At 43.3% G+C, this 22,900-nt stretch overlaps 2 protein-coding genes, 1 long non-coding RNA gene and 20 other non-coding genes across 28 annotated transcripts; 21 read left to right on the top strand and 2 right to left on the bottom strand.

The window, feature by feature from the left end:
• Nucleotides 1-159: 159 nt before the first annotated feature.
• trnan-guu (transfer RNA asparagine (anticodon GUU)) lies at nucleotides 160-233 on the top strand. Its single transcript has one exon. It is a non-coding gene; the product is annotated as a tRNA-Asn (tRNA).
• Nucleotides 234-464: 231 nt separating this feature from the next.
• trnan-guu (transfer RNA asparagine (anticodon GUU)) lies at nucleotides 465-538 on the top strand. The gene has a single exon. It is a non-coding gene; the product is annotated as a tRNA-Asn (tRNA).
• A 231-nt stretch (nucleotides 539-769) lies between these two features.
• Nucleotides 770-843, top strand: trnan-guu (transfer RNA asparagine (anticodon GUU)). The gene has a single exon. It is a non-coding gene; the product is annotated as a tRNA-Asn (tRNA).
• A 654-nt stretch (nucleotides 844-1,497) lies between these two features.
• On the top strand, nucleotides 1,498-1,571 carry trnan-guu (transfer RNA asparagine (anticodon GUU)). The gene has a single exon. It is a non-coding gene; the product is annotated as a tRNA-Asn (tRNA).
• Nucleotides 1,572-1,802: 231 nt separating this feature from the next.
• Nucleotides 1,803-1,876, top strand: trnan-guu (transfer RNA asparagine (anticodon GUU)). The gene has a single exon. It is a non-coding gene; the product is annotated as a tRNA-Asn (tRNA).
• A 231-nt stretch (nucleotides 1,877-2,107) lies between these two features.
• trnan-guu (transfer RNA asparagine (anticodon GUU)) lies at nucleotides 2,108-2,181 on the top strand. The gene has a single exon. It is a non-coding gene; the product is annotated as a tRNA-Asn (tRNA).
• Nucleotides 2,182-2,412: 231 nt separating this feature from the next.
• trnan-guu (transfer RNA asparagine (anticodon GUU)) lies at nucleotides 2,413-2,486 on the top strand. Its single transcript has one exon. It is a non-coding gene; the product is annotated as a tRNA-Asn (tRNA).
• A 231-nt stretch (nucleotides 2,487-2,717) lies between these two features.
• Nucleotides 2,718-2,791, top strand: trnan-guu (transfer RNA asparagine (anticodon GUU)). Its single transcript has one exon. It is a non-coding gene; the product is annotated as a tRNA-Asn (tRNA).
• A 652-nt stretch (nucleotides 2,792-3,443) lies between these two features.
• On the top strand, nucleotides 3,444-3,517 carry trnan-guu (transfer RNA asparagine (anticodon GUU)). Its single transcript has one exon. It is a non-coding gene; the product is annotated as a tRNA-Asn (tRNA).
• Nucleotides 3,518-3,748: 231 nt separating this feature from the next.
• Nucleotides 3,749-3,822, top strand: trnan-guu (transfer RNA asparagine (anticodon GUU)). Its single transcript has one exon. It is a non-coding gene; the product is annotated as a tRNA-Asn (tRNA).
• A 231-nt stretch (nucleotides 3,823-4,053) lies between these two features.
• Nucleotides 4,054-4,127, top strand: trnan-guu (transfer RNA asparagine (anticodon GUU)). The gene has a single exon. It is a non-coding gene; the product is annotated as a tRNA-Asn (tRNA).
• A 231-nt stretch (nucleotides 4,128-4,358) lies between these two features.
• On the top strand, nucleotides 4,359-4,432 carry trnan-guu (transfer RNA asparagine (anticodon GUU)). Its single transcript has one exon. It is a non-coding gene; the product is annotated as a tRNA-Asn (tRNA).
• A 652-nt stretch (nucleotides 4,433-5,084) lies between these two features.
• On the top strand, nucleotides 5,085-5,158 carry trnan-guu (transfer RNA asparagine (anticodon GUU)). The gene has a single exon. It is a non-coding gene; the product is annotated as a tRNA-Asn (tRNA).
• Nucleotides 5,159-5,389: 231 nt separating this feature from the next.
• Nucleotides 5,390-5,463, top strand: trnan-guu (transfer RNA asparagine (anticodon GUU)). The gene has a single exon. It is a non-coding gene; the product is annotated as a tRNA-Asn (tRNA).
• A 231-nt stretch (nucleotides 5,464-5,694) lies between these two features.
• On the top strand, nucleotides 5,695-5,768 carry trnan-guu (transfer RNA asparagine (anticodon GUU)). Its single transcript has one exon. It is a non-coding gene; the product is annotated as a tRNA-Asn (tRNA).
• Nucleotides 5,769-5,999: 231 nt separating this feature from the next.
• trnan-guu (transfer RNA asparagine (anticodon GUU)) lies at nucleotides 6,000-6,073 on the top strand. The gene has a single exon. It is a non-coding gene; the product is annotated as a tRNA-Asn (tRNA).
• A 231-nt stretch (nucleotides 6,074-6,304) lies between these two features.
• On the top strand, nucleotides 6,305-6,378 carry trnan-guu (transfer RNA asparagine (anticodon GUU)). The gene has a single exon. It is a non-coding gene; the product is annotated as a tRNA-Asn (tRNA).
• A 652-nt stretch (nucleotides 6,379-7,030) lies between these two features.
• Nucleotides 7,031-7,104, top strand: trnan-guu (transfer RNA asparagine (anticodon GUU)). Its single transcript has one exon. It is a non-coding gene; the product is annotated as a tRNA-Asn (tRNA).
• A 231-nt stretch (nucleotides 7,105-7,335) lies between these two features.
• trnan-guu (transfer RNA asparagine (anticodon GUU)) lies at nucleotides 7,336-7,409 on the top strand. The gene has a single exon. It is a non-coding gene; the product is annotated as a tRNA-Asn (tRNA).
• A 357-nt stretch (nucleotides 7,410-7,766) lies between these two features.
• trnan-guu (transfer RNA asparagine (anticodon GUU)) lies at nucleotides 7,767-7,840 on the top strand. The gene has a single exon. It is a non-coding gene; the product is annotated as a tRNA-Asn (tRNA).
• An 813-nt stretch (nucleotides 7,841-8,653) lies between these two features.
• LOC133949722 (ubiquitin carboxyl-terminal hydrolase 47-like) lies at nucleotides 8,654-18,973 on the top strand. 6 transcript variants are annotated; one of them, XM_062383692.1, is made up of 17 exons: nucleotides 8,654-8,871; nucleotides 9,384-9,516; nucleotides 9,580-9,676; nucleotides 10,169-10,284; nucleotides 10,378-10,448; nucleotides 10,678-10,803; nucleotides 10,896-10,991; nucleotides 11,079-11,207; nucleotides 11,299-11,427; nucleotides 11,540-11,577; nucleotides 12,088-12,122; nucleotides 12,205-12,934; nucleotides 14,931-15,127; nucleotides 15,901-16,155; nucleotides 16,744-16,841; nucleotides 17,598-17,791; nucleotides 18,715-18,973. In XM_062383692.1, the coding sequence occupies exons 2-13, from the start codon at nucleotides 9,459-9,461 to the stop codon at nucleotides 14,935-14,937; spliced, it is 1,632 nt and encodes a 543-aa protein (XP_062239676.1). In that variant the 5' UTR covers nucleotides 8,654-8,871; nucleotides 9,384-9,458; the 3' UTR covers nucleotides 14,938-15,127; nucleotides 15,901-16,155; nucleotides 16,744-16,841; nucleotides 17,598-17,791; nucleotides 18,715-18,973. The 6 variants fall into 6 exon arrangements, with proteins under 6 accessions (XP_062239676.1, XP_062239677.1, XP_062239672.1 ...); XM_062383693.1 differs by having other exon boundaries at nucleotides 9,384-9,676; nucleotides 12,205-12,372; XM_062383688.1 differs by having other exon boundaries at nucleotides 9,384-9,676; nucleotides 16,785-16,841.
• Nucleotides 14,178-16,910, bottom strand: LOC133949760 (uncharacterized). Its single transcript, XR_009920178.1, has 2 exons — nucleotides 16,769-16,910; nucleotides 14,178-14,462 (listed from the first exon to the last, which is right to left on the bottom strand). It is a non-coding gene; the product is annotated as an uncharacterized LOC133949760 (long non-coding RNA).
• Nucleotides 18,974-20,729: 1,756 nt separating the features above from the next.
• On the bottom strand, nucleotides 20,730-22,844 carry si:ch211-212k18.15 (uncharacterized protein LOC563681 homolog). The gene is made up of 4 exons (XM_062383717.1): nucleotides 22,614-22,844; nucleotides 22,161-22,261; nucleotides 21,674-21,847; nucleotides 20,730-21,403 (listed from the first exon to the last, which is right to left on the bottom strand). The coding sequence occupies exons 1-4, from the start codon at nucleotides 22,702-22,704 to the stop codon at nucleotides 20,948-20,950; spliced, it is 822 nt and encodes a 273-aa protein (XP_062239701.1). The 5' UTR covers nucleotides 22,705-22,844; the 3' UTR covers nucleotides 20,730-20,947.
• Between the last annotated feature and the right edge of the window lie 56 nt (nucleotides 22,845-22,900).

The raw sequence follows: 22,900 nt of genomic DNA, 5'->3' as shown, positions 1-22,900 counted from the left end.
CAGCCGATCGTCTGTAAACCCCAACATTCAGATTAGACTTGAATTGGGGTAATTTACTCCACGTTTTAAGCCTGAATATTATATCCTCCTCTGTCCGATCACAGGTGACATTTAGGGGGTCAGTGACAGACTGTATGGGCAATAAGTAAGTTTATATCTGTCTCTGTGGCGCAATTGTTTAGCGCGTTCGGCTGTTAACCGAAAGGTTGGTGGTTCAAGCCCACCCAGGGACGATTTCTCTTCTTACCTTATCCCTAACTAAAAATACAGTCATTATGCACTTGCTAGGTTTGTGACCCCACCCCTTGTCACACCAGCAACTCTGTTGGTCATGTGAAAAACGGAAAAGCTCTCCTGCCGATCTTTACAAGGGGCAGGCAGCCAGTTCTTCATGACTCCACCTACCAGAGCCTTGATGAGCCTTATCTGTGATTAAATTCACTCTCGTAATCTTGTTAGAACATGTCTCTGTGGCGCAATTGGATAGCGCGTTCGGCTGTTAACCGAAAGGTTGGTGGTTCAAGCCCACCCAGGGACGAATTCTCTTCTTACCTTATCCCTAACTAAAAATACAGTCATTATGCACTTGCTAGGTTTGTGACCCCGGCCCTTGTCACACCAGCAACTCTGTTGGTCATGTAAAAAACGGAAAAGCTCTCCTGCCGATCTTTACAAGGGGCAGGCAGCCAGTTCTTCATGACTCCACCTACCAGAGCCTTGATGAGCCTTATCTGTGATTAAATTCACTCTCGTAATCTTGTTAGAACATGTCTCTGTGGCGCAATTGGTTAGCGCGTTCGGCTGTTAACCGAAAGGTTGGTGGTTCAAGCCCACCCAGGGACGACTTCTCTTCTTACCTTATCCCTAACTAAAAATACAGTCATTATGCACTTGCTAGGTTTGTGACCCCACTCCTTGTCACACCAGCAACTCTATTGGTCATGTAAAATACGGAAAAGCTCTGCTGCCGATCTTTACAAGGGGCAGGCAGCCAGTTCGTCATTATGCACTTGCTAGGTTTGTGACCCCACTCCTTGTCACACCAGCAACTCTATTGGTCATGTAAAATACGGAAAAGCTCTGCTGCCGATCTTTACAAGGGGCAGGCAGCCAGTTCTTCATGACTCCACCTACCAGAGCCTTGATGAGCCTTATCTGTGATTAAATTCACTCTCGTAATCTTGTTAGAACATGTCTCTGTGGCGAATTGGTTAGCGCGTTAGGCTGTTAACCGAAAGGTTGGTGGTTCAAGCCCACCCAGGGACGATTTCTCTTCTTACCTTATCCCTAACTAAAAATACAGTCATAATGCACTTGCTAGGTTTGTGACCCCACTCCTTGTCACACCAGCAACTCTGTTGGTCATGTAAAAAACGGAAAAGCTCTCCTGCCGATCTTTACAAGGGGCAAGCAGCCAGTTCTTCATGACTCCACCTACCAGAGCCTTGATGAGCCTTATCTGTGATTAAATTCACTCTCGTAATCTTGTTAGAACATGTCTCTGTGGCGCAATTGGTTAGCGCGTTCGGCTGTTAACCGAAAGGTTGGTGGTTCAAGCCCACCCAGGGACGATTTCTCTTCTTACCTTATCCCTAACTAAAAATACAGTCATTATGCACTTGCTAGGTTTGTGACCCCACTCCTTGTCACACCAGCAACTCTGTTGGTCATGTAAAAAATGGAAAAGCTCTCCTGCCGATCTTTACAAGGGGCAGGCAGCCACTTCTTCATGTCTCCACCTACCAGAGCCTTGATGAGCCTTATCTGTGGTTAAATTCACTCTCGTAATCTTGTTAGAACATGTTTCTGTGGCGCAATTGGTTAGCGCGTTCGGCTGTTAACCGAAAGGTTGGTGGTTCAAGCCCACCCAGGGACGACTTCTCTTCTTACCTTATCCCTAACTAAAAATACAGTCATTATGCACTTGCTAGGTTTGTGACCCCACTCCTTGTCACACCAGCAACTCTATTGGTCATGTAAAATACGGAAAAGCTCTGCTGCCGATCTTTACAAGGGGCAGGCAGCCAGTTCTTCATGACTCCACCTACCAGAGCCTTGATGAGCCTTATCTGTGATTAAATTCACTCTCGTAATCTTGTTAGAACATGTCTCTGTGGCGCAATTGGTTAGCGCGTTCGGCTGTTAACAGAAAGGTTGGTGGTTCAAGCCCACCCAGGGACGATTTCTCTTCTTACCTTATCCCTTACTAAAAATACAGTCATTATGCACTTGCTAGGTTTGTGACCCCACCCCTTGTCACACCAGCAACTCTGTTGGTCATGTGAAAAACGGAAAAGCTCTCCTGCCGATCTTTACAAGGGGCAGGCAGCCAGTTCTTCATGACTCCACCTACCAGAGCCTTGATGAGCCTTATCTGTGATTAAATTCACTCTCGTAATCTTGTTAGAACATGTCTCTGTGGCGCAATTGGTTAGCGCGTTCGGCTGTTAACCGAAAGGTTGGTGGTTCAAGCCCACCCAGGGACGAATTCTCTTCTTACCTTATCCCTAACTAAAAATACAGTCATTATGCACTTGCTAGGTTTGTGACCCCACCCCTTGTCACACCAGCAACTCTGTTGGTCATGTAAAAAACGGAAAAGCTCTCCTGCCGATCTTTACAAGGGGCAGGCAGCCAGTTCTTCATGACTCCACCTACCAGAGCCTTGATGAGCCTTATCTGTGATTAAATTCACTCTCGTAATCTTGTTAGAACATGTCTCTGTGGCGCAATTGGTTAGCGCGTTCGGCTGTTAACCGAAAGGTTGGTGGTTCAAGCCCACCCAGGGACGATTTCTCTTCTTACCTTATCCCTAACTAAAAATACAGTCATTATGCACTTGCTAGGTTGGTGACCCCACTCCTTGTCACACCAGCAACTCTATTGGTCATGTAAAATACGGAAAAGCTCTGCTGCCGATCTTTACAAGGGGCAGGCAGCCAGTTCGTCATTATGCACTTGCTAGGTTTGTGACCCCACTCCTTGTCACACCAGCAACTCTATTGGTCATGTAAAATACGGAAAAGCTCTGCTGCCGATCTTTACAAGGGGCAGGCAGCCAGTTCTTCATGACTCCACCTACCAGAGCCTTGATGAGCCTTATCTGTGATTAAATTCACTCTCGTAATCTTGTTAGAACATGTCTCTGTGGAGCAATTGGTTAGCGCGTTCGCCTGTTCGAAAGGTTGGTGGTTCAAGCCCACCCAGGGACGATTTCTCTTCTTACCTTATCCCTAACTAAAAATACAGTCATAATGCACTTGCTAGGTTTGTGACCCCACTCCTTGTCACACCAGCAACTCTGTTGGTCATGTAAAAAACGGAAAAGCTCTCCTGCCGATCTATACAAGGGGCAGGCAGCCAGTTCTTCATGACTCCACCTACCAGAGCCTTGATGAGCCTTATCTGTGATTAAATTCACTCTCGTAATCTTGTTGGAACATGTCTCTGTGGCGCAATTGGTTAGCGCGTTCGGCTGTTAACCGAAAGGTTGGTGGTTCAAGCCCACCCAGGGACGATTTCTCTTCTTACCTTATCCCTAACTAAAAATACAGTCATTATGCACTTGCTAGGTTTGTGACCCCACTCCTTGTCACACCAGCAACTCTGTTGGTCATGTAAAAAATGGAAAAGCTCTCCTGCCGATCTTTACAAGGGGCTGGCAGCCAGTTCTTCATGTCTCCACCTACCAGAGCCTTGATGAGCCTTATCTGTGATTAAATTCACTCTCGTAATCTTGTTAGAACATGTTTCTGTGGCGCAATTGGTTAGCGCGTTCGGCTGTTAACCGAAAGGTTGGTGGTTCAAGCCCACCCAGGGACGACTTCTCTTCTTACCTTATCCCTAACTAAAAATACAGTCATTATGCACTTGCTACGTTTGTGACCCCACTCCTTGTCACACCAGCAACTCTATTGGTCATGTAAAATACGGAAAAGCTCTGCTGCCGATCTTTACAAGGGGCAGGCAGCCAGTTCTTCATTACTCCACCTACCAGAGCCTTGATGAGCCTTATCTGTGATTAAATTCACTCTCATAATCTTGTTAGAACATGTCTCTGTGGCGCAATTGGTTAGCGCGTTCGGCTGTTAACCGAAAGGTTGGTGGTTCAAGCCCACCCAGGGACGATTTCTCTTCCTACCTTATCCCTAACTAAAAATACAGTCATTATGCACTTGCTAGGTTTGTGACCCCACCCCTTGTCACACCAGCAACTCTGTTGGTCATGTGAAAAACGGAAAAGCTCTCCTGCCGATCTTTACAAGGGGCAGGCAGCCAGTTCTTCATGACTCCACCTACCAGAGCCTTGATGAGCCTTATCTGTGATTAAATTCACTCTCGTAATCTTGTTAGAACATGTCTCTGTGGCGCAATTGGTTAGCGCGTTCGGCTGTTAACCGAAAGGTTGGTGGTTCAAGCCCACCCAGGGACGACTTCTCTTCTTACCTTATCCCTAACTAAAAATACAGTCATTATGCACTTGCTAGGTTTGTGACCCCACTCCTTGTCACACCAGCAACTCTTTTGGTCATGTAAAATACGGAAAAGCTCTTCTGCCGATCTTTACAAGGGGCAGGCAGCCAGTTCGTCATTATGCACTTGCTAGGTTTGTGACCCCACTCCTTGTCACACCAGCAACTCTATTGGTCATGTAAAATACGGAAAAGCTCTGCTGCCGATCTTTACAAGGGGCAGGCAGCCAGTTCTTCATGACTCCACCTACCAGAGCCTTGATGAGCCTTATCTGTGATTAAATTCACTCTCGTAATCTTGTTAGAACATGTCTCTGTGGAGCAATTGGTTAGCGCGTTCGCCTGTTCGAAAGGTTGGTGGTTCAAGCCCACCCAGGGACGATTTCTCTTCTTACCTTATCCCTAACTAAAAATACAGTCATAATGCACTTGCTAGGTTTGTGACCCCACTCCTTGTCACACCAGCAACTCTGTTGGTCATGTAAAAAACGGAAAAGCTCTCCTGCCGATCTTTACAAGGGGCAGGCAGCCAGTTCTTCATGACTCCACCTACCAGAGCCTTGATGAGCCTTATCTGTGATTAATTTCACTCTCGTAATCTTGTTAGAACATGTGTCTGTGGCGCAATTGGTTAGCGCGTTCGGCTGTTAACCGAAAGGTTGGTGGTTCAAGCCCACCCAGGGACGATTTCTCTTCTTACCTTATCCCTAACTAAAAATACAGTCATTATGCACTTGCTAGGTTTGTGACCCCACTCCTCGTCACACCAGCAACTCTGTTGGTCATGTAAAAAATGGAAAAGCTCTCCTGCCGATCTTTACAAGGGGCAGGCAGCCAGTTCTTCATGTCTCCACCTGCCAGAGCCTTGATGAGCCTTATCTGTGATTAAATTCACTCTCGTAATCTTTATAGAACATGTCTCTGTGGCGCAATTGGTTAGCGCGTTCGGCTGTTAACCGAAAGGTTGGTGGTTCAAGCCCACCCAGGGACGATTTCTCTTCTTACCTTATCCCTAACTAAAAATACAGTCATTATGCACTTGCTAGGTTTGTGACCCCACCCCTTGTCACACCAGCAACTCTGTTGGTCATGTAAAAAACGGAAAAGCTCTCCTGCCGATCTTTACAAGGGGCAGGCAGCCAGTTCTTCATGACTCCACCTACCAGAGCCTTGATGAGCCTTATCTGTGATTAAATTCACTCTCGTAATCTTATTAGAACATGTCTCTGTGGCGCAATTGGTTAGCGCGTTCGGCTGTTAACCGAAAGGTTGGTGGTTCAAGCCCACCCAGGGACGATTTCTCTTCTTACCTTATCCCTAACTAAAAATACAGTCATTATGCACTTGCTAGGTTTGTGACCCCACCCCTTGTCACACCAGCAACTCTGTTGGTCATGTGAAAAACGGAAAAGCTCTCCTGCCGATCTTTACAAGGGGCAGGCAGCCAGTTCTTCATGACTCCACCTACCAGAGCCTTGATGAGCCTTATCTGTGATTAAATTCACTCTCGTAATCTTGTTAGAACATGTCTCTGTGGCGCAATTGGTTAGCGCGTTCGGCTGTTAACCGAAAGGTTGGTGGTTCAAGCCCACCCAGGGACGAATTCTCTTCTTACCTTATCCCTAACTAAAAATACAGTCATTATGCACTTGCTAGGTTTGTGACCCCACCCCTTGTCACACCAGCAAGTCTGTTGGTCATGTAAAAAACGGAAAAGCTCTCCTGCCGATCTTTACAAGGGGCAGGCAGCCAGTTCTTCATGACTCCACCTACCAGAGCCTTGATGAGCCTTATCTGTGATTAAATTCACTCTCGTAATCTTGTTAGAACATGTCTCTGTGGCGCAATTGGTTAGCGCGTTCGGCTGTTAACCGAAAGGTTGGTGGTTCAAGCCCACCCAGGGACGACTTCTCTTCTTACCTTATCCCTAACTAAAAATACAGTCATTATGCACTTGCTAGGTTTGTGACCCCACTCCTTGTCACACCAGCAACTCTATTGGTCATGTAAAATACGGAAAAGCTCTGCTGCCGATCTTTACAAGGGGCAGGCAGCCAGTTCGTCATTATGCACTTGCTAGGTTTGTGACCCCACTCCTTGTCACACCAGCAACTCTATTGGTCATGTAAAATACGGAAAAGCTCTGCTGCCGATCTTTACAAGGGGCAGGCAGCCAGTTCTTCATGACTCCACCTACCAGAGCCTTGATGAGCCTTATCTGTGATTAAATTCACTCTCGTAATCTTGTTAGAACATGTCTCTGTGGAGCAATTGGCTAGCGCGTTCGCCTGTTCGAAAGGTTGGTGGTTCAAGCCCACCCAGGGACGATTTCTCTTCTTACCTTATCCCTAACTAAAAATACAGTCATAATGCACTTGCTAGGTTTGTGACCCCACTCCTTGTCACACCAGCAACTCTGTTGGTCATGTAAAAAACGGAAAAGCTCTCCTGCCGATCTTTACAAGGGGCAGGCAGCCAGTTCTTCATGTCTCCACCTGCCAGAGCCTTGATGAGCCTTATCTGTGATTAAATTCACTCTCGTAATCTTTATGGAACATGTCTCTGTGGCGCAATTGGTTAGCGCGTTCGGCTGTTAACCGAAAGGTTGGTGGTTCAAGCCCACCCAGGGACGACTTCTCTTCTTACCTTATCCCTAACTAAAAATACAGTCATTATGCACTTGCTAGGTTTGTGACCCCACCCCTTGTCACACCAGCAACTCTATTGGTCATGTAAAATACGGAAAAGCTCTGCTGCCGATCTTTACAAGGGGCAGGCAGCCAGTTCTTCATGACTCCACCTACCAGAGCCTTGATGAGCCTTATCTGTGATTAATTTCACTCTCGTAATCTTGTTAGAACATGTGTCTGTGGCGCAATTGGTTAGCGCGTTCGGCTGTTAACCGAAAGGTTGGTGGTTCAAGCCCACCCAGGGACGATATCTCTTCTTACCTTATCCCTAACTAAATGGACAGGGTAACCTTTGGAAGTTACGCACTTGATTTGTGCCTCCACACCTTGTAATACCAGCAACTCTATTGGTCATCTATAAGTTGGAAACCTCTGCAGAGGATCTTTATAGGGGGCAGCCAGTTCTTCATCTCTACCCCCACCAGAGTCCTGACTTTATGGTCTCTCTTTTGTGGGCCTCTTCGCTACTCTCAATTTGAGCTGACCATAATTATTTTAGATTCTTTGGTGGTCCATAACACTGTCTATGAGTTCCCCTTAGACCACAGAGCTTGCAGAATGGGCAGCCTTGATTAAATCCACCCCTTAAATCTTATTAGAACATGTTTCTGTGGCGCAATTGGTTAGCGCGTTCGGCTGTTAACCGAAAGGTTGGTGGTTCAAGCCCACCCAGGGACGCTTCATATGTTCTTTAGACTTATTGATTATGTCGTGGCTTTTACTCTGCACCTGTATCCTTACATGGAATCTGTTGTGTTTGTTCTCTGATTAGGTGAGCATCATCGTTGCTCTGTGGCAGAACCTCCTGGACCAAGACAAACAGCGGGTGATGGTGGTGGACAGTCACAAGAGGCTGAAGAAGCAGTGGTGATGCAGGGGTCCTGTCCAGCCGCAGTTGACTGTAGAGGCTGAGTCAAAGGAGCAGTGGCAAGAGGACATTAAAAAAATAATAGAACATGGACATTATCCCTTTTTACCCCCAGAGGCTATGACACTGGGCAGAATTTCGTGTTCTATGATATTGTATGTATTTATAGATGAATGAAGGTAGTTACGATGAATGCATGACCCTGTGGTTTAAAATAAATTTTGTTTACAACAAAAATGTCCTTCTCTCCTTTGTGATCTCTAACACTAAACAATAAAGTATTATGACCAGCTCATCCAGACATGGACAAACCTAAAAGTCAAAGTACAAGTCCAATACATTTTTATGTACATTGCATGTGTATTTGTTGATGAATAAAGACAATTTGATTGAATAAGGCTGATAATAATAATAACAATAAATAATACATTTGTAAGAGCTAAGAATGAGCTTCATAACTTTTTAGAGCCTCCATTTCTATATATTTTGAAGCAGAAAAGGCACATTTATAGTCCTTATAAATAACTTACTTTTTCATTTGAAAGTACATGAATAGTTGTTGCTGTGTTTTACTCTTACGTACTTCCGTTTCAAAACAGGAAGTGCATCACTAGATTCTCAACTGAAACTTAACTGATGGTCGTGCAGGTTATCGCATGTTAAATCTCTCTGCGTGAAGCCTCAGTCTCCTTTGTGTTTGTGTGGTGTCACTCCTCACGTGTGTGATGTGTAGTTTCCCTCATCGCGCGCGTGTGTGTGTGTGCGTTTGTTTTCTCTGCCGCTGGTTTTCAAAGTGAAAGTTTACAGCCGGAACTCGTCAGATCATCGAATCCGCTACTCGGTGAGTCTCCTCCCACTTCCCCACGTCAGGTGTCAAATGGGGTGTTGTCGCGTGTGTTATACCTTTGTGTACATGTCGCACGTTATTGTGTGTTTGTTTTGAATTGTATTAATTTACTATTATTTTGGATAATGGAGGATCGAGAGGCATTGATAGTTCCCATAACACACAAACACAACAGTTGCCTTCACTGTCCCTGGTTCTTTCCAGATGTTTGTGTTTTTTTTCGATTCGACATACTTTTATGTATATATATTTAAAATGTAAATACATCTTCTTTCTTATAGTTTTTTTTTGTCTAGTGAGCAGGTGATTTAGTATAGGGTCACATCTAAAAGCGCCACAAGTGTCCTTTTAGAGGAGGTAGTAGAAATTTCCCACTGAAAATACCGTAGACTGGATATACAGAAACTACTCAATTGCCAGTAAATGGTAATGCTGCGTATTTGTACATATCTTGTAAAGCTGGTTTCTGTCCCTTTACTTCTTTCTCTGTCTAATTTCGTCCACAGGCTGAAGCCGAACATCTGGAAGAAGAAGGTCCAACAATGTGAAAATGCCCACGCTCTCATTTGAAGGACCCCAGTATGAATTCTGAGCTCGTAGAGGTTTTCAGAGAGAAACTGGACACCCTCAAAGTCTCAGGTAAAGGACATTACATGACACCACGTGTGTATCAGAGTTTAATGATGACTGTTGTGTCTTTAGATCACCACGGCCTCCGTAGTCCAGGTCTGACCTGTTATCTGAACACTGTGCTCCAGCTGCTTTTCATGACGGAAGACTTCCGGGCCTCGATCCAACGGTTTGTAATCTCACTTTTTGAGAGACGTTCATGTAGTTTGAGACAAATCTGATAAAAAATATATGATTAGGAGCAATGTCTCTGAGACCAGCTCCGGCCTGATCTTTGTAAATCTTTTTAACCCTTCGTCACACAAAGTTATAATCCTGGCTCTGATGTTACAGACTATTTTATTGATTTTAGAATATTTTACTTTGATACTTTTATCTTTGTAACATTGTTTTAAGAGGTACTTTTGAAATAAAGTTTTATTAGTATCTTAAAGCTCATTAATGAATAAAATTAGTGGAGTGGAGATTCCAGGAAGTCACTGGTCCCAGGCAAGAAATATTCGGAAAAAAAACTTGTCAAGAAAGCAAATAATGATGATAGAATATATTCCTTTATACTAGAAATAATTTTATCTCTGTCAAGATATGAAATCAGAGAAGTTCACAGGAACTGCTTGTTGTCGTAAATCCTAAGCTACATATTCTTCTCACTGTGCTTCAGGTGCTGCACCAAAGACTCAACAACCATTGATGCACTGCTGAAGAAACTGTTTGATGACCTGGAGAGAGGTTTGGCTCACACACATCGTCTTGCAAGAAAGCTGGGGATCATAAACGGTAAGTTTAGACTGGACGTGTTTCACTGCAGCTGTAGAAGCAGAATATAACAGAATATATATTTTAGTTTTGTGCGCTCCCTCTAATGCTTAGTGTACGAACAACGTGACGCTGCTGAGTACTTTGAGAAGATCCTGTGTCTGACCAGCCCGGAGGCGTCCAAGGTAGAGACACATCCATGTTTTTATCTAAAAGGGAGAGTGTCCATGAATCTTATGGATTTACTAACATAAATCAATTCATTTTATTTCTTGAAAATGCTTTTGGAGTTCTTCATATCTATTTGAGTAATGTTGGATAAAAGCAGTGGAGTTAAGGTGGAATAGAAACTTTTTAATGTATTATTCGTTGAACAGAATCCAACTGAACCTCTGCTGTATCTTTTGTGTGCAGATATTCAAGGGCGAGCTGAATCATAAAACTACATGTGGCGGGTGTAAGACAGAGAGCGACTCCAGGGGCTTCTTCTGGATTCTGCCTCTCCCGATGGAAGATTCAAGCCGTCATACCTACACTGTGGTACTGTGCCATGCTTTAACGAGAATGGGAGGAAGTGTATTTTTCGTATAAAGTTGGAGAAGACAGGATGAATGAATATCAAACGTTTACAGGAGCGAGGGTTGAAGGCGTTCTTCAGGAAAGACAAAGTCTACGGGGAAAACAGGATGTACTGCACTGAGTGCGATCAGAAGCACGACGCAGACCTCGTGAGTCGATCATTGGATCTTTACTGGCTAACGGCTGAGTTTGTGACTGTGTGTAGTTTATGCTGATATTTTCATCGTGTGCTTCAGGAATGTGAGATGACACAAAACCCCGAGATTCTCACGCTGCTGCTGAAGAGATTTACCTTCGACTACAAGTGCAGACACTACGTGAAGCTTCGCTGCCAAGTGGAGGTTCCTCAAACTTTGCACATGAAGGTACTTCTTTTAAATTAATATTTACCATGTTGCAGAAAATTGATTTCATTTAACATGTCTTGAATCGTTTGTTTTACTCCCCGCTCTGCAGGACTCTAAATATGACCTTTACGCTTTAGTTCACCACTTTGGGAATATCAGCGGAGGTCATTATACTGCAGAGATCAAGTCTTTTGAAACTGGGGCGTGGTATCGCTTCAATGACGACATTGTTCGCAAGGTGAAGAGGCTTGTTTGTTTCATTTCCTGTCCAATTTCCTGATAATAACATAATGTTTAACAAATCCACATTTGAGTGACTGTGATATTTATATTATGTTCTTCTTCTACAGGTCGAACCTCTCTTTGGGTTTGGAAACGGCTCATTGAGGTAAATATTAAATTTTCTCCGGAAATGAGCTTCAAATTCAAGGCTTGAATTCTCACCAAAACAGGCGATACATGTTTATCTCCCTTGATGAGGCGGTTTAAAACGTACTTTTTCAAGATGGTCCGGTCCAACATGTTGGTCCAGACTGTCCACAGAGGACAAACTCTGTTCTTTTGTTGATGTCTCTCGACTGGAACTGAAACTGCAGAGTCCCACTCACTGAATTTAATCACAACTGAACAGTGGATATTACCCATGATCCTCGGCTTCCTGAACCAGAAGTTCTGACTTCAAGGTCGTTCTAGCTGATCTACACTTCAGCTTTACTCTTCAACTTGCTTGACCTTATTCTGATTATTGGAGCTGTGACTCTCAGTCACTTCTCACAGGCGATCAAACCAACTCACCAAAATTACAAAGAGAAAAAAATGATGTTCAGCTCAGGTTTATGTGCCTTGCTCAAGGGAAATGAATTGGTGTTGTGGTAAGACTTGTTTCTTCTCAAACCAGGTCAGATACAGCGTATCTTCTCCTGTACAGGAAAGGTAAGCACATGCAACACATTTACTTTTTAGTTAACGTTTGGTATTGCTTGTTTTAGATTTTTAACCATTCTGCGTTTTTTAGATGTCGAGGCTGAAAGACGACAGGACGAGGCAGAGCGAGGAGAGGCTCCCGGTCCTCATCATATACTGAGGGATGAAAGTGGCTGCGGGGGGGCAAACATGAATCACTTGAAGAGGAGCTGCAGTGGCGACGACTCTCCTCAGGAACTGGAACAGCAGCCAAACCAGGGTGAGGCGAGTTGGAGACGACACAAAGACACTGAAGTAGACGGAGACATGCTGCTGACAGTAAAGACACGTTTTTCAAAGTCCCAAAAAGGTGGAGGTTTTGAAACAAACAAACGGCATTTAAAAACCACCTCGGAGCACATCAGAACACACTCTGTCGACAGCACGTCTGAACAAACCCACAGTTACCAGAATAAGAGACTACAGCAAGATGATATTACCTGGGACAAGACTGGCAGCAGCCCCAGAGTAGAACCGTCAGAAAGTAAACCTGTGAAAAATAAAAGAGAGGTAGCAGCACAGAGAAACTTAGAAAGAAAAAGTCCTTTAAAGCCATGTCAAGTTTCCCCCGTTCACTGCAGTTACTGCAGAGTGAATGAACCCGCTGCATGTGGCTCCTCACCCCCCCTCAGGAGACAATCAGGCAACGTAAAGAGAAAAGAAGGTGAAGGATGGAAACTGGAGGCCACGCAAACTGGGACGGACGGAGCAAAGATGGCACGTGAGAGGAAGAGAGAACGCACGAAAAAGAGCCAGGAGACAATAAAACAGAAGCCGTGGAGGTGACTAGATAACAAGGTTGATATTTTTATTTATAAGTTTGATTGGAAGCCGATTTCAGACATGGACTCTGGAAAATTTGGTTCCAGACATTTCTCTGGTCTCTGCAACGGAGGATTCTCAGAAAAAAGGTCATAATACTACAAGAATAAAGTTGTGAATCTACGAGAATATTGACTTTTTTCACAAAGTACCCACAACTTTATTCTCCTTATATTACAACTTTATTCTTGATGTTTTGTGATGATGATTTCTTTTTGTATGTTTGTTAATCCTTTTTAACAAGGAGTTCGGTGAAACATGAGTTTAAAACCAAGACAACATTCATGGTCAGGTTCAAAGTAGAGACTTCATCTCCTACAGTTCATACCAGGAAATAAAAGATGAAATTCTGAACGTTTGTCTTGTTTGGCTTTTGGCCTTAAACTCAATGTGCTCTCTGTAAAAGGAACAGGGGAGTTTATCTCGTCTGTTGCAGCTGTTCTAGAAACTGCTGATTCAGACTGAACACTGTGAAACGTTTCCTGCACGGAGCTTGTTTACTTTTACGTTCAGTGTTGTTGCATTTACAAGAAATCATGTGGATGAAGAGCAGCGTCATAAACAAAATTAGGACGGGGAATTCTAGTCCAAACAAAGCTGCTGGAGATTCAGGTGATTTCCAGTCGACATTTCAGTGACAACAACATTTAATGAGGATGGATCAGGATATGCAGTCACACACTGGATGTTTTAGCTGATTATGAAGTTATGAATCACTTCTATTCCACTTTTATTTTCAGTTCTATCAATTTTATATTTCCCAACTGAAGATATGTCCCTAACATCCGCTGTAACATCAGCTGTTGGTAACTTCATTTATATTCGCCACCTCGTCCTGTGTAATAAAACTGTATTACTTTAACTTAGTTTAAAAAAAAGATGTATACAGCTTCATTAGTTTTTAATATCCTCTTATCACTTTACCTCTTTCTGACCTCTTTGGTTTTGTTGTTTAAAACAGTTTCTACTGATTTTTAATTGCTTCTTTTAATTTGGAGAACCTTGAATCAATTATAGATCTTTAAGATTCCGTTCAGACTGGCTATTAAATCAAGATTATGATTATGTTTATGGAAACTTTGACGAGTTGGCAGCTTCACTGTTTGTGAAATACTGTGCTGCTCTTTTATATTTAGTTATTCAGGTAATATAGTCAGACACTGCTTATTATATTGGGAAGAGACAACAAATGGGCATTCTGTGTTCAGGTGAAGGAACCTTTATTGAGTGATACAGTTGTTAATGATCAGTGAACAGAGATTAATTCAATTTGTAATGAACAACATTGTAGGAGAATACAGTAGATATCCTTAGCTCTTTCAGATTAAGTAAATATTGGTCAAAACTCAGAGTGAAATCAATGTGATGGTGGAAGGTACCTAATCCAGGAGGATTAGGTACCTTCCACCACCGGAGTGAGGGACTCCGGGGTGACGGCATTACCGCAGGACATCTCTGCCTGCAGACCCTGGTCCCCTTCTTCTGGGGCTTCAGGACAACAACCACAACAAAAACAACAACAACAACAACAAGAGCATGTTATTTTCTATTCATGTTTTAACTTTAGTCTCTTTTTAGAGTGTCCTTCTAAATCCTATGTCACGTGTCTTTGACCTTCTTTTAAAAGTGCTAAACAAATAACATGTATTATTATTAATAGCCCAGAAACAGTTGTTTAGATGTAAGTGTGTTATTAATAATAGCAGCGCCAGTAATACATATAATAATAAGAGTTACATGAACAAAGTGCATCTCCTTTGTTTAACTAAATGAGAGTAATAAACAGGAACCCTGCACTTAAAGGGTCAATAATTAAAGTCTTATTTCTTACGCATCGGATCTAGGTCGTCAATCTTATCTCAAACTTTCTGTTTCTGCTACTAAGAGCTCCGGGGGAATGGGTTGAGTCTCGGGTGAAAGTGAAAGCTGCTTGCTCTAAATAACAACCCTCCACAGGAATTAGAGGCAGAGCAGAGGAGGCGAGCGGTTCACTGAGACATCTGCAAGAATGAGCAGAATCTACCAGGTCGTGGTTCACGGTCCAAGGGGCGAGCGGGTTAACATCGACCTGTGTAAGACGGAGCAGCAGATGCAGAGCATGACGGTGCTGCAGCTGAAGGAGAAGATTCAGGAGAAACTTCCCCAGTACGAAGGTAAACGCACAAAGTGACGTTTAAAAAAAAAGAGTCTGTCTCTTTTGATAGGAGAGGCGGTGGTCTAGTGGCAGAAACTTGGACTATGGGCAGAGAAGGTCTCTGGTTCGTCTCTGGTTCGACTCCACGGAGAGACAACAAAAGACGAACCTGGATTGATCTGTCCAAAATTCCAAGAGTCTCCCTACCCTGTCTAGTGCCCCTGAGCAAGGCACCTTACTCCCCCAACATCTGCTCCCCGAGCGCTGTACATGGTCGCTCACTGCTCTGTGTGTCCTGCACCAGATGGGTCAAAAGCAGAGGCTAAATTTCCCTACCTGCATGAGTGTGCCTTTGCATGTCTGTGCATGTGTTTGGGACTAATAAACGCATCTTAATCTTAATCTAATCTTATATGAGGGAGCTGAACGGAGTCTGCGAAATGTTCCTATTGTTTGTCTGTCCGCAGAAGTTCATAAAGCATGTTATTAAAGCAGGAGCGTTCTAAGGGTCTTTGGGTTCCTAGGCAAAGGGGGGGGAACTAAAACAACCCATCGACTAACTTTGATCTAGTCTCCTAGATGGGGGGGGGGGGGCTCCTAGAGACATGTTCTGCTCTTGAATACCGTTTAACCATAATGACTGTTTCTCATACCCAACGACCAGCTGAGTTTCACTTGGGGTATAAATGTAATGCTAATAACTAATACTTAATTTATGCTTAAATTTTAAGTAAATATGTCTTACAGTTTGACTTACTGTGTGTGTGTGTGTGTGTGTGTGTGGGTGTGCAGAAGATGAGGATCTGCGGCTGGTCTTCTCAAACAAGCAGTTGGATGGAGATAAGCTGCTCTCTGAATATGGAATCCAACATTTGTCCATGATCGAGATTCGGAAGGGGCAAGATGTACAACTATCACAGTGCCATATCTTGTGAATAAATGCATTAATGCATGTGTCTTTTCCAATTTTCTTTAATTAAGGAAATTATTTACAACCATTTCCTTGGAACTCAGTGTGTCCCCTATGCTGTGTTCAGGTTGTGCATGGTAAGAATCCAAGGTCTGTCTCAGACAAAATAGCTTTCAGTTCCTGGACTATTTTTAAAGGGTTTTTTATTGAAACTAATATTCAGTTTCCTTGTAAGAAACTTGTGAGACTTGTTTCTCCTGTTTATGGAAACTTTGACCAGTTTGCAGCTTCATTGTTTGTGAAATACTGTGCTACTCTTTTATATTTGATTATTCAGGTAATTTAGTCAGACACTGCTTATTATATTGGGAAGAGACATTAAACAGGCATTCTGTGTTCAGGTGAAGGAACCTTTATTAAGTGATAAAGAGATTAATTCAATGTGTAATGAGCAACATTGTAGGACAATACAGGAGATATGTGTAACTCTTTCAGATTAAGTAAATATAGGTCAAAACTCAAACAGGAAAAACACAAGAAGCCCACGTCCTGCACAGTGAATGTGTGCGTTCCTGGACCATGTTAGTTGTGGTGCCACTGCTCTTCCTCTCATATTTATAAATCCTAATAATTTTCCTTCCTTCTGTCTTTCCTATCGTCTCTAATAGAGTTGAGTTTTGATAATTCCTTTCGAGTTACATAAATCAGTCTGTATCTTTTCAAAGGTAAAGACGACACTGGGACACTCACCTCTTTGATTTCACAGTATTCTTCGGCAGCCAGGCGGGCCATCTTCTCTTCGAAGTACGCCATCTCTTCAGTGGTGAGCACTGCCAGCCTGCGCACCTCCTGATAGGACCACACTTCATTACACTGCTCTACGGTGTCGTCCTTCAAAGCGGGGCACTTAAACTAGCACTGACCCTGAAATCAAAAGAAGAACACATCAACCAGTCAAAGACATAATGATCCTATATCAGATTGACATTACAAAACGTCTTTAATTCATATTGTACATTTGTTAACACGTGATTATTTACAAATTCAGAAGTTATGGAGTAATATCTGTACAATGGAGCTAATACACAGCTCGGTATTCAATCTTTTTGCTCAGTTTTTGGTCTCCTCCATCTCCTGAGGGAAGTAACTAACACTAACTTGGTCGAGCAGGCGGTGCAGACAAGGAATTATTGGGCAAACGGTTTTTATTGTACTCTGAAATATCCAGAAAAGATGCATTCCACATGGGAAATGTTGCACTTTAATTTGAAAAATCTCTTAATCTATACAGTAAAAATGTCAGTGTGTGGCTAGCCTGAGAGGTCCTGAACACAGTCATATCATTGTCTCTCTGGAATTATTATGCAAACTGTTTTTATAGTACTTTGAAATATCCCTGTTCCCGTTCTGGGCGGTTCGGATGCGTTTACCATAAATATCAGTATATGGGTGCAGTAGAATTTCTGTGTCGGCTGATATGACCACAGAGACTCGAGTGTCGGCTGGCTTGACCGCAGTGGAATGGTTGGAGTGTCGGGTGAAGTGAAAGCTGTTTGCTCTAAATAACAAACCTCCACAGGAATTAGAGGCAGAGCAGAGGAGGCGAGCGGTTCACTGAGACATCTGCAAAAATGGGCAATTACCAGGTCGTGGTTCACGGTCTTGTGGGCGAGAAGGAGACCATCGACTTGTGCGGAACGTATGAGGAGATGCAGAGGATGACGGTTCTGCAGCTGAAGGAGAAGATTGTGGAGAAACTTCCCCAGTACGCAGGTGAACGCACAAAGTGACGTTTAAAAATCAGTCTGTCGCTTTTTGTTCTTCTGTGAGGGAGCTGAACCCTGTCTGGGAAATGTTCCTGTTGTTTGTCTGTCCGCAGAAGTTCATAAAGCTTGTTATTAAAGCAGGAGCGTTCTAAAGCCTGAAACATGCTTCTGCGTTTTCGCGGGCCCGTAAGCGCAAGAGCCCTTCCGGGTCCCTTACGTGCTTATGTATCCCTCCTTACGTGCTGACGGGTGTCGACCCCCTTTTCTAAAATTTACGGCAAAGCTCCGCAAGCTCACTCAGCCCGCAAGGCTGTGATTGGTCTGCTCCACATCCCTTCTGGAGCTGCATTTCCGGTTTCATGCCCCATTATACCGGCAGAAATCACGGAAGATTTAGAAGAACGAATATGGACCAAATAGAAGAGCACTTGGCAGAAGATATCCGATAGTATGATCACTTGTATAACCTGTCACTGACTGGCGGATTTGTCCGCCAGAAAAAGGCTACGAGGAGCCGCAGTGGCTATGTAAATAAACAATCGACGAAGAAGAAAGAAGGCGTCTCTAAGGTCGTCTCGACAAAAAGCATTAGGGATTTGGGGTTCCTAGGCAAAGAGGCGGGGTGGGGGGGACTAAAACGACCCATCGACTAACTTTGATCTATTCTCCTAGATGGGGGGGCTCCTAGAGACATGTTCTGCTCTTGAATACCGTTTAACTGTGTCCATAATGACTGTTTGTCATACCAACCGCCAGCTGAGTTTCACTTGGGTTATAAATTAAAGCTAATAACTAATACTTAATTTATGCTTAGATTTTAAGTAATATATGTCTTACAGTTTGACTTACTGTGTGTGTGTGTGTGTGTGTGTGTGTGTGTTTGTGTGTGAGTGTGTGTGTGTGTGTGTGTTTGTGTGTGTGTGTGTGCAGCATGGAAGGATATGAGACTGATCTTCAGTAACAAGGAGTTGGACGGAGACTATACGCTGCTCTCTGAATATGGAATCCAGCACGAGTCTGAGATCCGGATTGTGAGGGCTTGTGTTTCAGGAGCAGCGAGACCCCCCTCTCCTTCCTGTGTACCTTTGTAGAACCTTTCTTCTAATAACCCTTATAGCGATGTTCCCAAGTTGCCTTGAAATATGTTTGAAAGTTGCTGTTGCACGAAATAAAACCGTCTAATGTCTCATCTTTGATCAGTGTGTGGTTATTCAGAGGTGAAAGTGAAGCCTCGAGACAAACAAAGGGCATTTAAAAACCACCTCGGAGCACATCAGAACACACTCTGTCGACAGCACGTCTGAACAAACCCACAGTTACCAGAATAAGAGACTACAGCCAGATGATATTACCTGGGACAAGACTGGCAGCAGCCCCAGAGTAGAACCGTCAGAAAGTAAACCTGTGAAAAATGAAAGAGAGGTAGCAGCACAGAGAAACTTAGAAAGAAAAAGTCCTTTAAAGCCATGTCAAGTTTCCCCCGTTCACTGCAGTTACTGCAGAGCGAATGAACCCGCTGCATGTGGCTCCTCACCCCCCCTCAGGAGACAATCAGGCAACGTAAAGAGAAAAGAAGGTGAAGGATGGAAACTGGAGGCCACGCAAACTGGGACGGACGGAGCAAAGATGGCACGTGAGAGGAAGAGAGAACGCACGAAAAAGAGCCAGGAGACAATAAAACAGAAGCCGTGGAGGTGACTAGATAACAAGGTTGATATTTTTATTTATAAGTTTGATTGGAAGCCGATTTCAGACATGGACTCTGGAAAATTAGGTTCCAGACATTTCTCTGGTCTCTGCAATGGAGGATTCTCAGAAAAAAGGTCATAATACTACAAGAATAAAGTTGTGAATCTACGAGAATATTGACTTTATTCACAAAGTACCCACAACTTTATTCTCCTTATATTACAACTTTATTCTTGATGTTTTGTGATGATGATTTCTTTTTGTATGTTTGTTAATTCTTTTTAACAAGGAGTTCGGTGAAACATGAGTTTAAAACCAAGACAACGTTCATGGTCAGGTTCAAAGTAGAGACTTCATCTCCTACAGTTCATACCAGGAAATAAAAGATGAAATTCTGAACGTTTGTCTTGTTTGGCTTTTGGCCTTAAACTCAATGTGCTCTCTGTAAAAGGAACAGGGGAGTTTACCTCGTCTGTTGCAGCTGTTCTAGAAACTGCTGATTCACACTGAACACTGTGAAACGTTTCCTGCACGGAGCTTGTTTACTTTTACTTTTCGTCTCATTGCTTTTATAAGAAATCATGTGGATGAAGAGCAGCGTCATAAACAAAATTAGGACGGGGAATTCTAGTCCAAACAAAGCTGCTGGAGATTCAGGTGATTTCCAGTCGACATTTCAGTGACAACAACATTTAATGAGGTTATTAAATTTAATCAGGATATGCAGTCACACACTGGATGTTTTAGCTGATTATGAAGTTATGAATCACTTCTATTCCACTTTTATTTTCAGTTCTATCAATTTTATATTTCCCAACTGAAGATATGTCCCTAACATCCGCTGTAACATCCGCTGTTGGTAACTTCATTTATATTCGCCACCTCGTCCTGTGTAATAAAACTGTATTACTTTATCTTAGTTTAAAAAAAAGATGTATACAGCTTCATTAGTTTTTAATATCCTCTTATCACTTTACCTCTTTCTGACCTCTTTGGTTTCGTTGTTTAAAACAGTTTCTTCTGATTTTTAATTGCTTCTTTTAATTTGGAGAACCTTGAATCAATTATAGATCTTTATGATTCCGTTCAGACTGGCTATTAAATCAAGATTATGATTATGTTTATGGAAACTTTGACGAGTTGGCAGCTTCACTGTTTGTGAAATACTGTGCTGCTCTTTTATATTTAGTTATTCAGGTAATATAGTCAGACACTGCTTATTATATTGGGAAGAGACAACAAATAGGCATTCTGTGTTCAGGTGAAGGAACCTTTATTGAGTGATACAGTTGTTAATGATCAGTGAACAGAGATTAATTCAATTTGTAATGAACAACATTGTAGGAGAATACAGTAGATATCCTTAGCTCTTTCAGATTAAGTAAATATTGGTCAAAACTCAGAGTGAAATCAAACACTAAAAACACAACAAGCACACACCCTGCATAGTGAATGTGTGTGTTCCTGGACCCTGTTAGTTGTGGTGCCACACGGGTATGGAGGTCTGTCTGGGAGCCACGCCGTCCTTGCAGGGGATGAAGTAGGAGCTCGTCTTCAGACACTCGCTGGTGAGCTTCAGGCACACGAAGCAGAACTCCACCTGGCAGCGAGGACAGATGATGTTCTTGCAGCCGGTTCTGTCGTGCTCCACACGCTGACCGCAGGTGGGACAGGCCCGGATGGAGGGACACTTGTCCACGCCCTGCACCTGAGGGAGACTGGTGTCCTTGCAGTTCTTGAGGAGCTCAAGGTTGAGGTTGATGCAGCCGTCGTTGTCGCAGCGGTCGGAGCGCGGCATCGGGCCTTTCCACTTCTTCAGACACTGCCAGCAGAAGGCGTAGTGATCCTCATCGTCTTCCTGGCAGACTGTGCACACCACGCTGAGGTTAGTCAGGTCCTCTCGCTCCACAAAGGTGTTGCAGCCAGGACACTGGTAGAAAGAAATCATTGGGAAATTTTTTTTTTTCAGGAGAAGATTAATACCAGTCTCATATTTGGGCGTTAATGGAATTCAAGTTCAACTTCAGGACTACACTTCTACCACTGCTCTTCCTCTCATATTTACAAATCCTAATAATTCCCTTCCTTTAGTCTTTTCTATCGTCTCTAATAGGGGCCCTGTGAGTTTTGATAATTCCTTTCGAGTTACATAAATCAGTCTGTATCTTTTCAAAGGGAAAGACGACACTGGGACACTCACCTCTTTGATTTCACAGTATTTTACGGCAGCCAGGCGGGCCATCTTCTCTTCGAAGTACGCCATCTCTTCAGTGGTCAGCACTGCCAGCCTGCGCACCTCCTGATAGGACCACACTTCATTACACTGCTCTACGGTGTCGTCCATCAAAGCGGGGCACTTAAACTTGTACTGGCCCTGAAATCAAAAGGAGAACACATCAACCAGTCAAAGACATAATGATCCTATATCAGATTGACATTACAAAACGTCTTTAATTCATATTGTACATTTGTTAACACGTGATTATTTACAAAATCAGAAGTTATGGAGTAATATGTGTGCAATGGAGCTAATACACAGCTCGGTATTCAATCTTTTTGCTCAGTTTTTGGTCTCCTCCATCTCCTGAGGGAAGTAACTAGCACTAACAATGACGGAAACACACTGTGAAGCAGTTTTGTGGCCTCAGTGCAGTAGAAACCTGTGGACGTGTGATGGTGGAAGGTACCTGATCCAGGAGGCTGCGGCACCACCCGGTGAGGGACTCTGGGGTGACAGCATGACCGCAGGACATCTCTGCTCGGAGACCCTGGTCCCCTTCTTCTGGGGCTTCAGGACAACAACAACAACAACAACAACAACAACAAGAGCATGTTTTTTTTAATTAATTGTTTTTTATCTTTAGTGACTTTTTAGTGTGTCCTTCTAAATCCTATTTCAAGTGTCTTTGATCTTCTTTTAAAAGTGCTAAACAAATAACTTGTATTATTATTAATGAAATTATTCATAGCCCAGAAACAGTTGTTTAGATCTAAGTGTGTTATTAATAATAGCAGCGCCAGTAATACATATAATAATAAGAGTTACATGAACAGAGTGCATCTCCTTTGTTTAACTAAATGAGAGTAATAAACAGGAACCCTGCACTTAAATGGTCAATAATTAAAGTCTTATTTCTTACGCATCGGATCCAGGTCATCAGGCCGGTTGACGAACTTCAGGGTCGTGTCTCTGGGGTCGAATCTCTTCTCTCCCTGGTTGTTTGTGGTCATTTTGACCTCAGCTCCTCTTCTCCGGTCTGAACGGTGGAGACTGGAGGCTGCTTCCGTGTCCAGAACAATCTCAAACTCTCTGTTTCAGCAGAATGGGTGGAGTTTCGGGTGAAAGTGAAAGTCGCCACACACTGTGTACTCTAAATAACAACACTCCACGGGAGGCAGAGGCAGAGCAGAGGGCCAGAGTGCAAGC

This window comes from Platichthys flesus, chromosome 24 (assembly GCF_949316205.1).
Source record: "Platichthys flesus chromosome 24, fPlaFle2.1, whole genome shotgun sequence".
In the NCBI taxonomy this organism is placed as follows: Eukaryota; Metazoa; Chordata; class Actinopteri; order Pleuronectiformes; family Pleuronectidae; genus Platichthys; species Platichthys flesus.
Note: the sequence above shows the minus strand (reverse complement) of the source record. Positions and strands in the feature narration are given on the sequence as shown.

Excerpts from the sequence above, each read along its gene's own strand:
- LOC133949722 (XM_062383689.1), top strand. The coding sequence starts at position 9,459 with ATGAATTCTGAGCTCGTAGAGGTTTTCAGAGAGAAACTGGACACCCTC. Across the intron at positions 10,449-10,677 it reads CCAGCCCGGAGGCGTCCAAG|ATATTCAAGGGCGAGCTGAA; the intron begins GTAGAGACACAT and ends TTTTGTGTGCAG. Across the intron at positions 10,804-10,895 it reads GCCGTCATACCTACACTGTG|GAGCGAGGGTTGAAGGCGTT; the intron begins GTACTGTGCCAT and ends AAACGTTTACAG.
- si:ch211-212k18.15 (XM_062383717.1), bottom strand. The coding sequence starts at position 22,704 with ATGACCACAAACAACCAGGGAGAGAAGAGATTCGACCCCAGAGACACG. Across the intron at positions 22,262-22,613 it reads TGATGACCTGGATCCGATGC|CCCCAGAAGAAGGGGACCAG; the intron begins GTAAGAAATAAG and ends GTTGTCCTGAAG. Across the intron at positions 21,848-22,160 it reads GCCGCAGCCTCCTGGATCAG|GGCCAGTACAAGTTTAAGTG; the intron begins GTACCTTCCACC and ends TTTTGATTTCAG.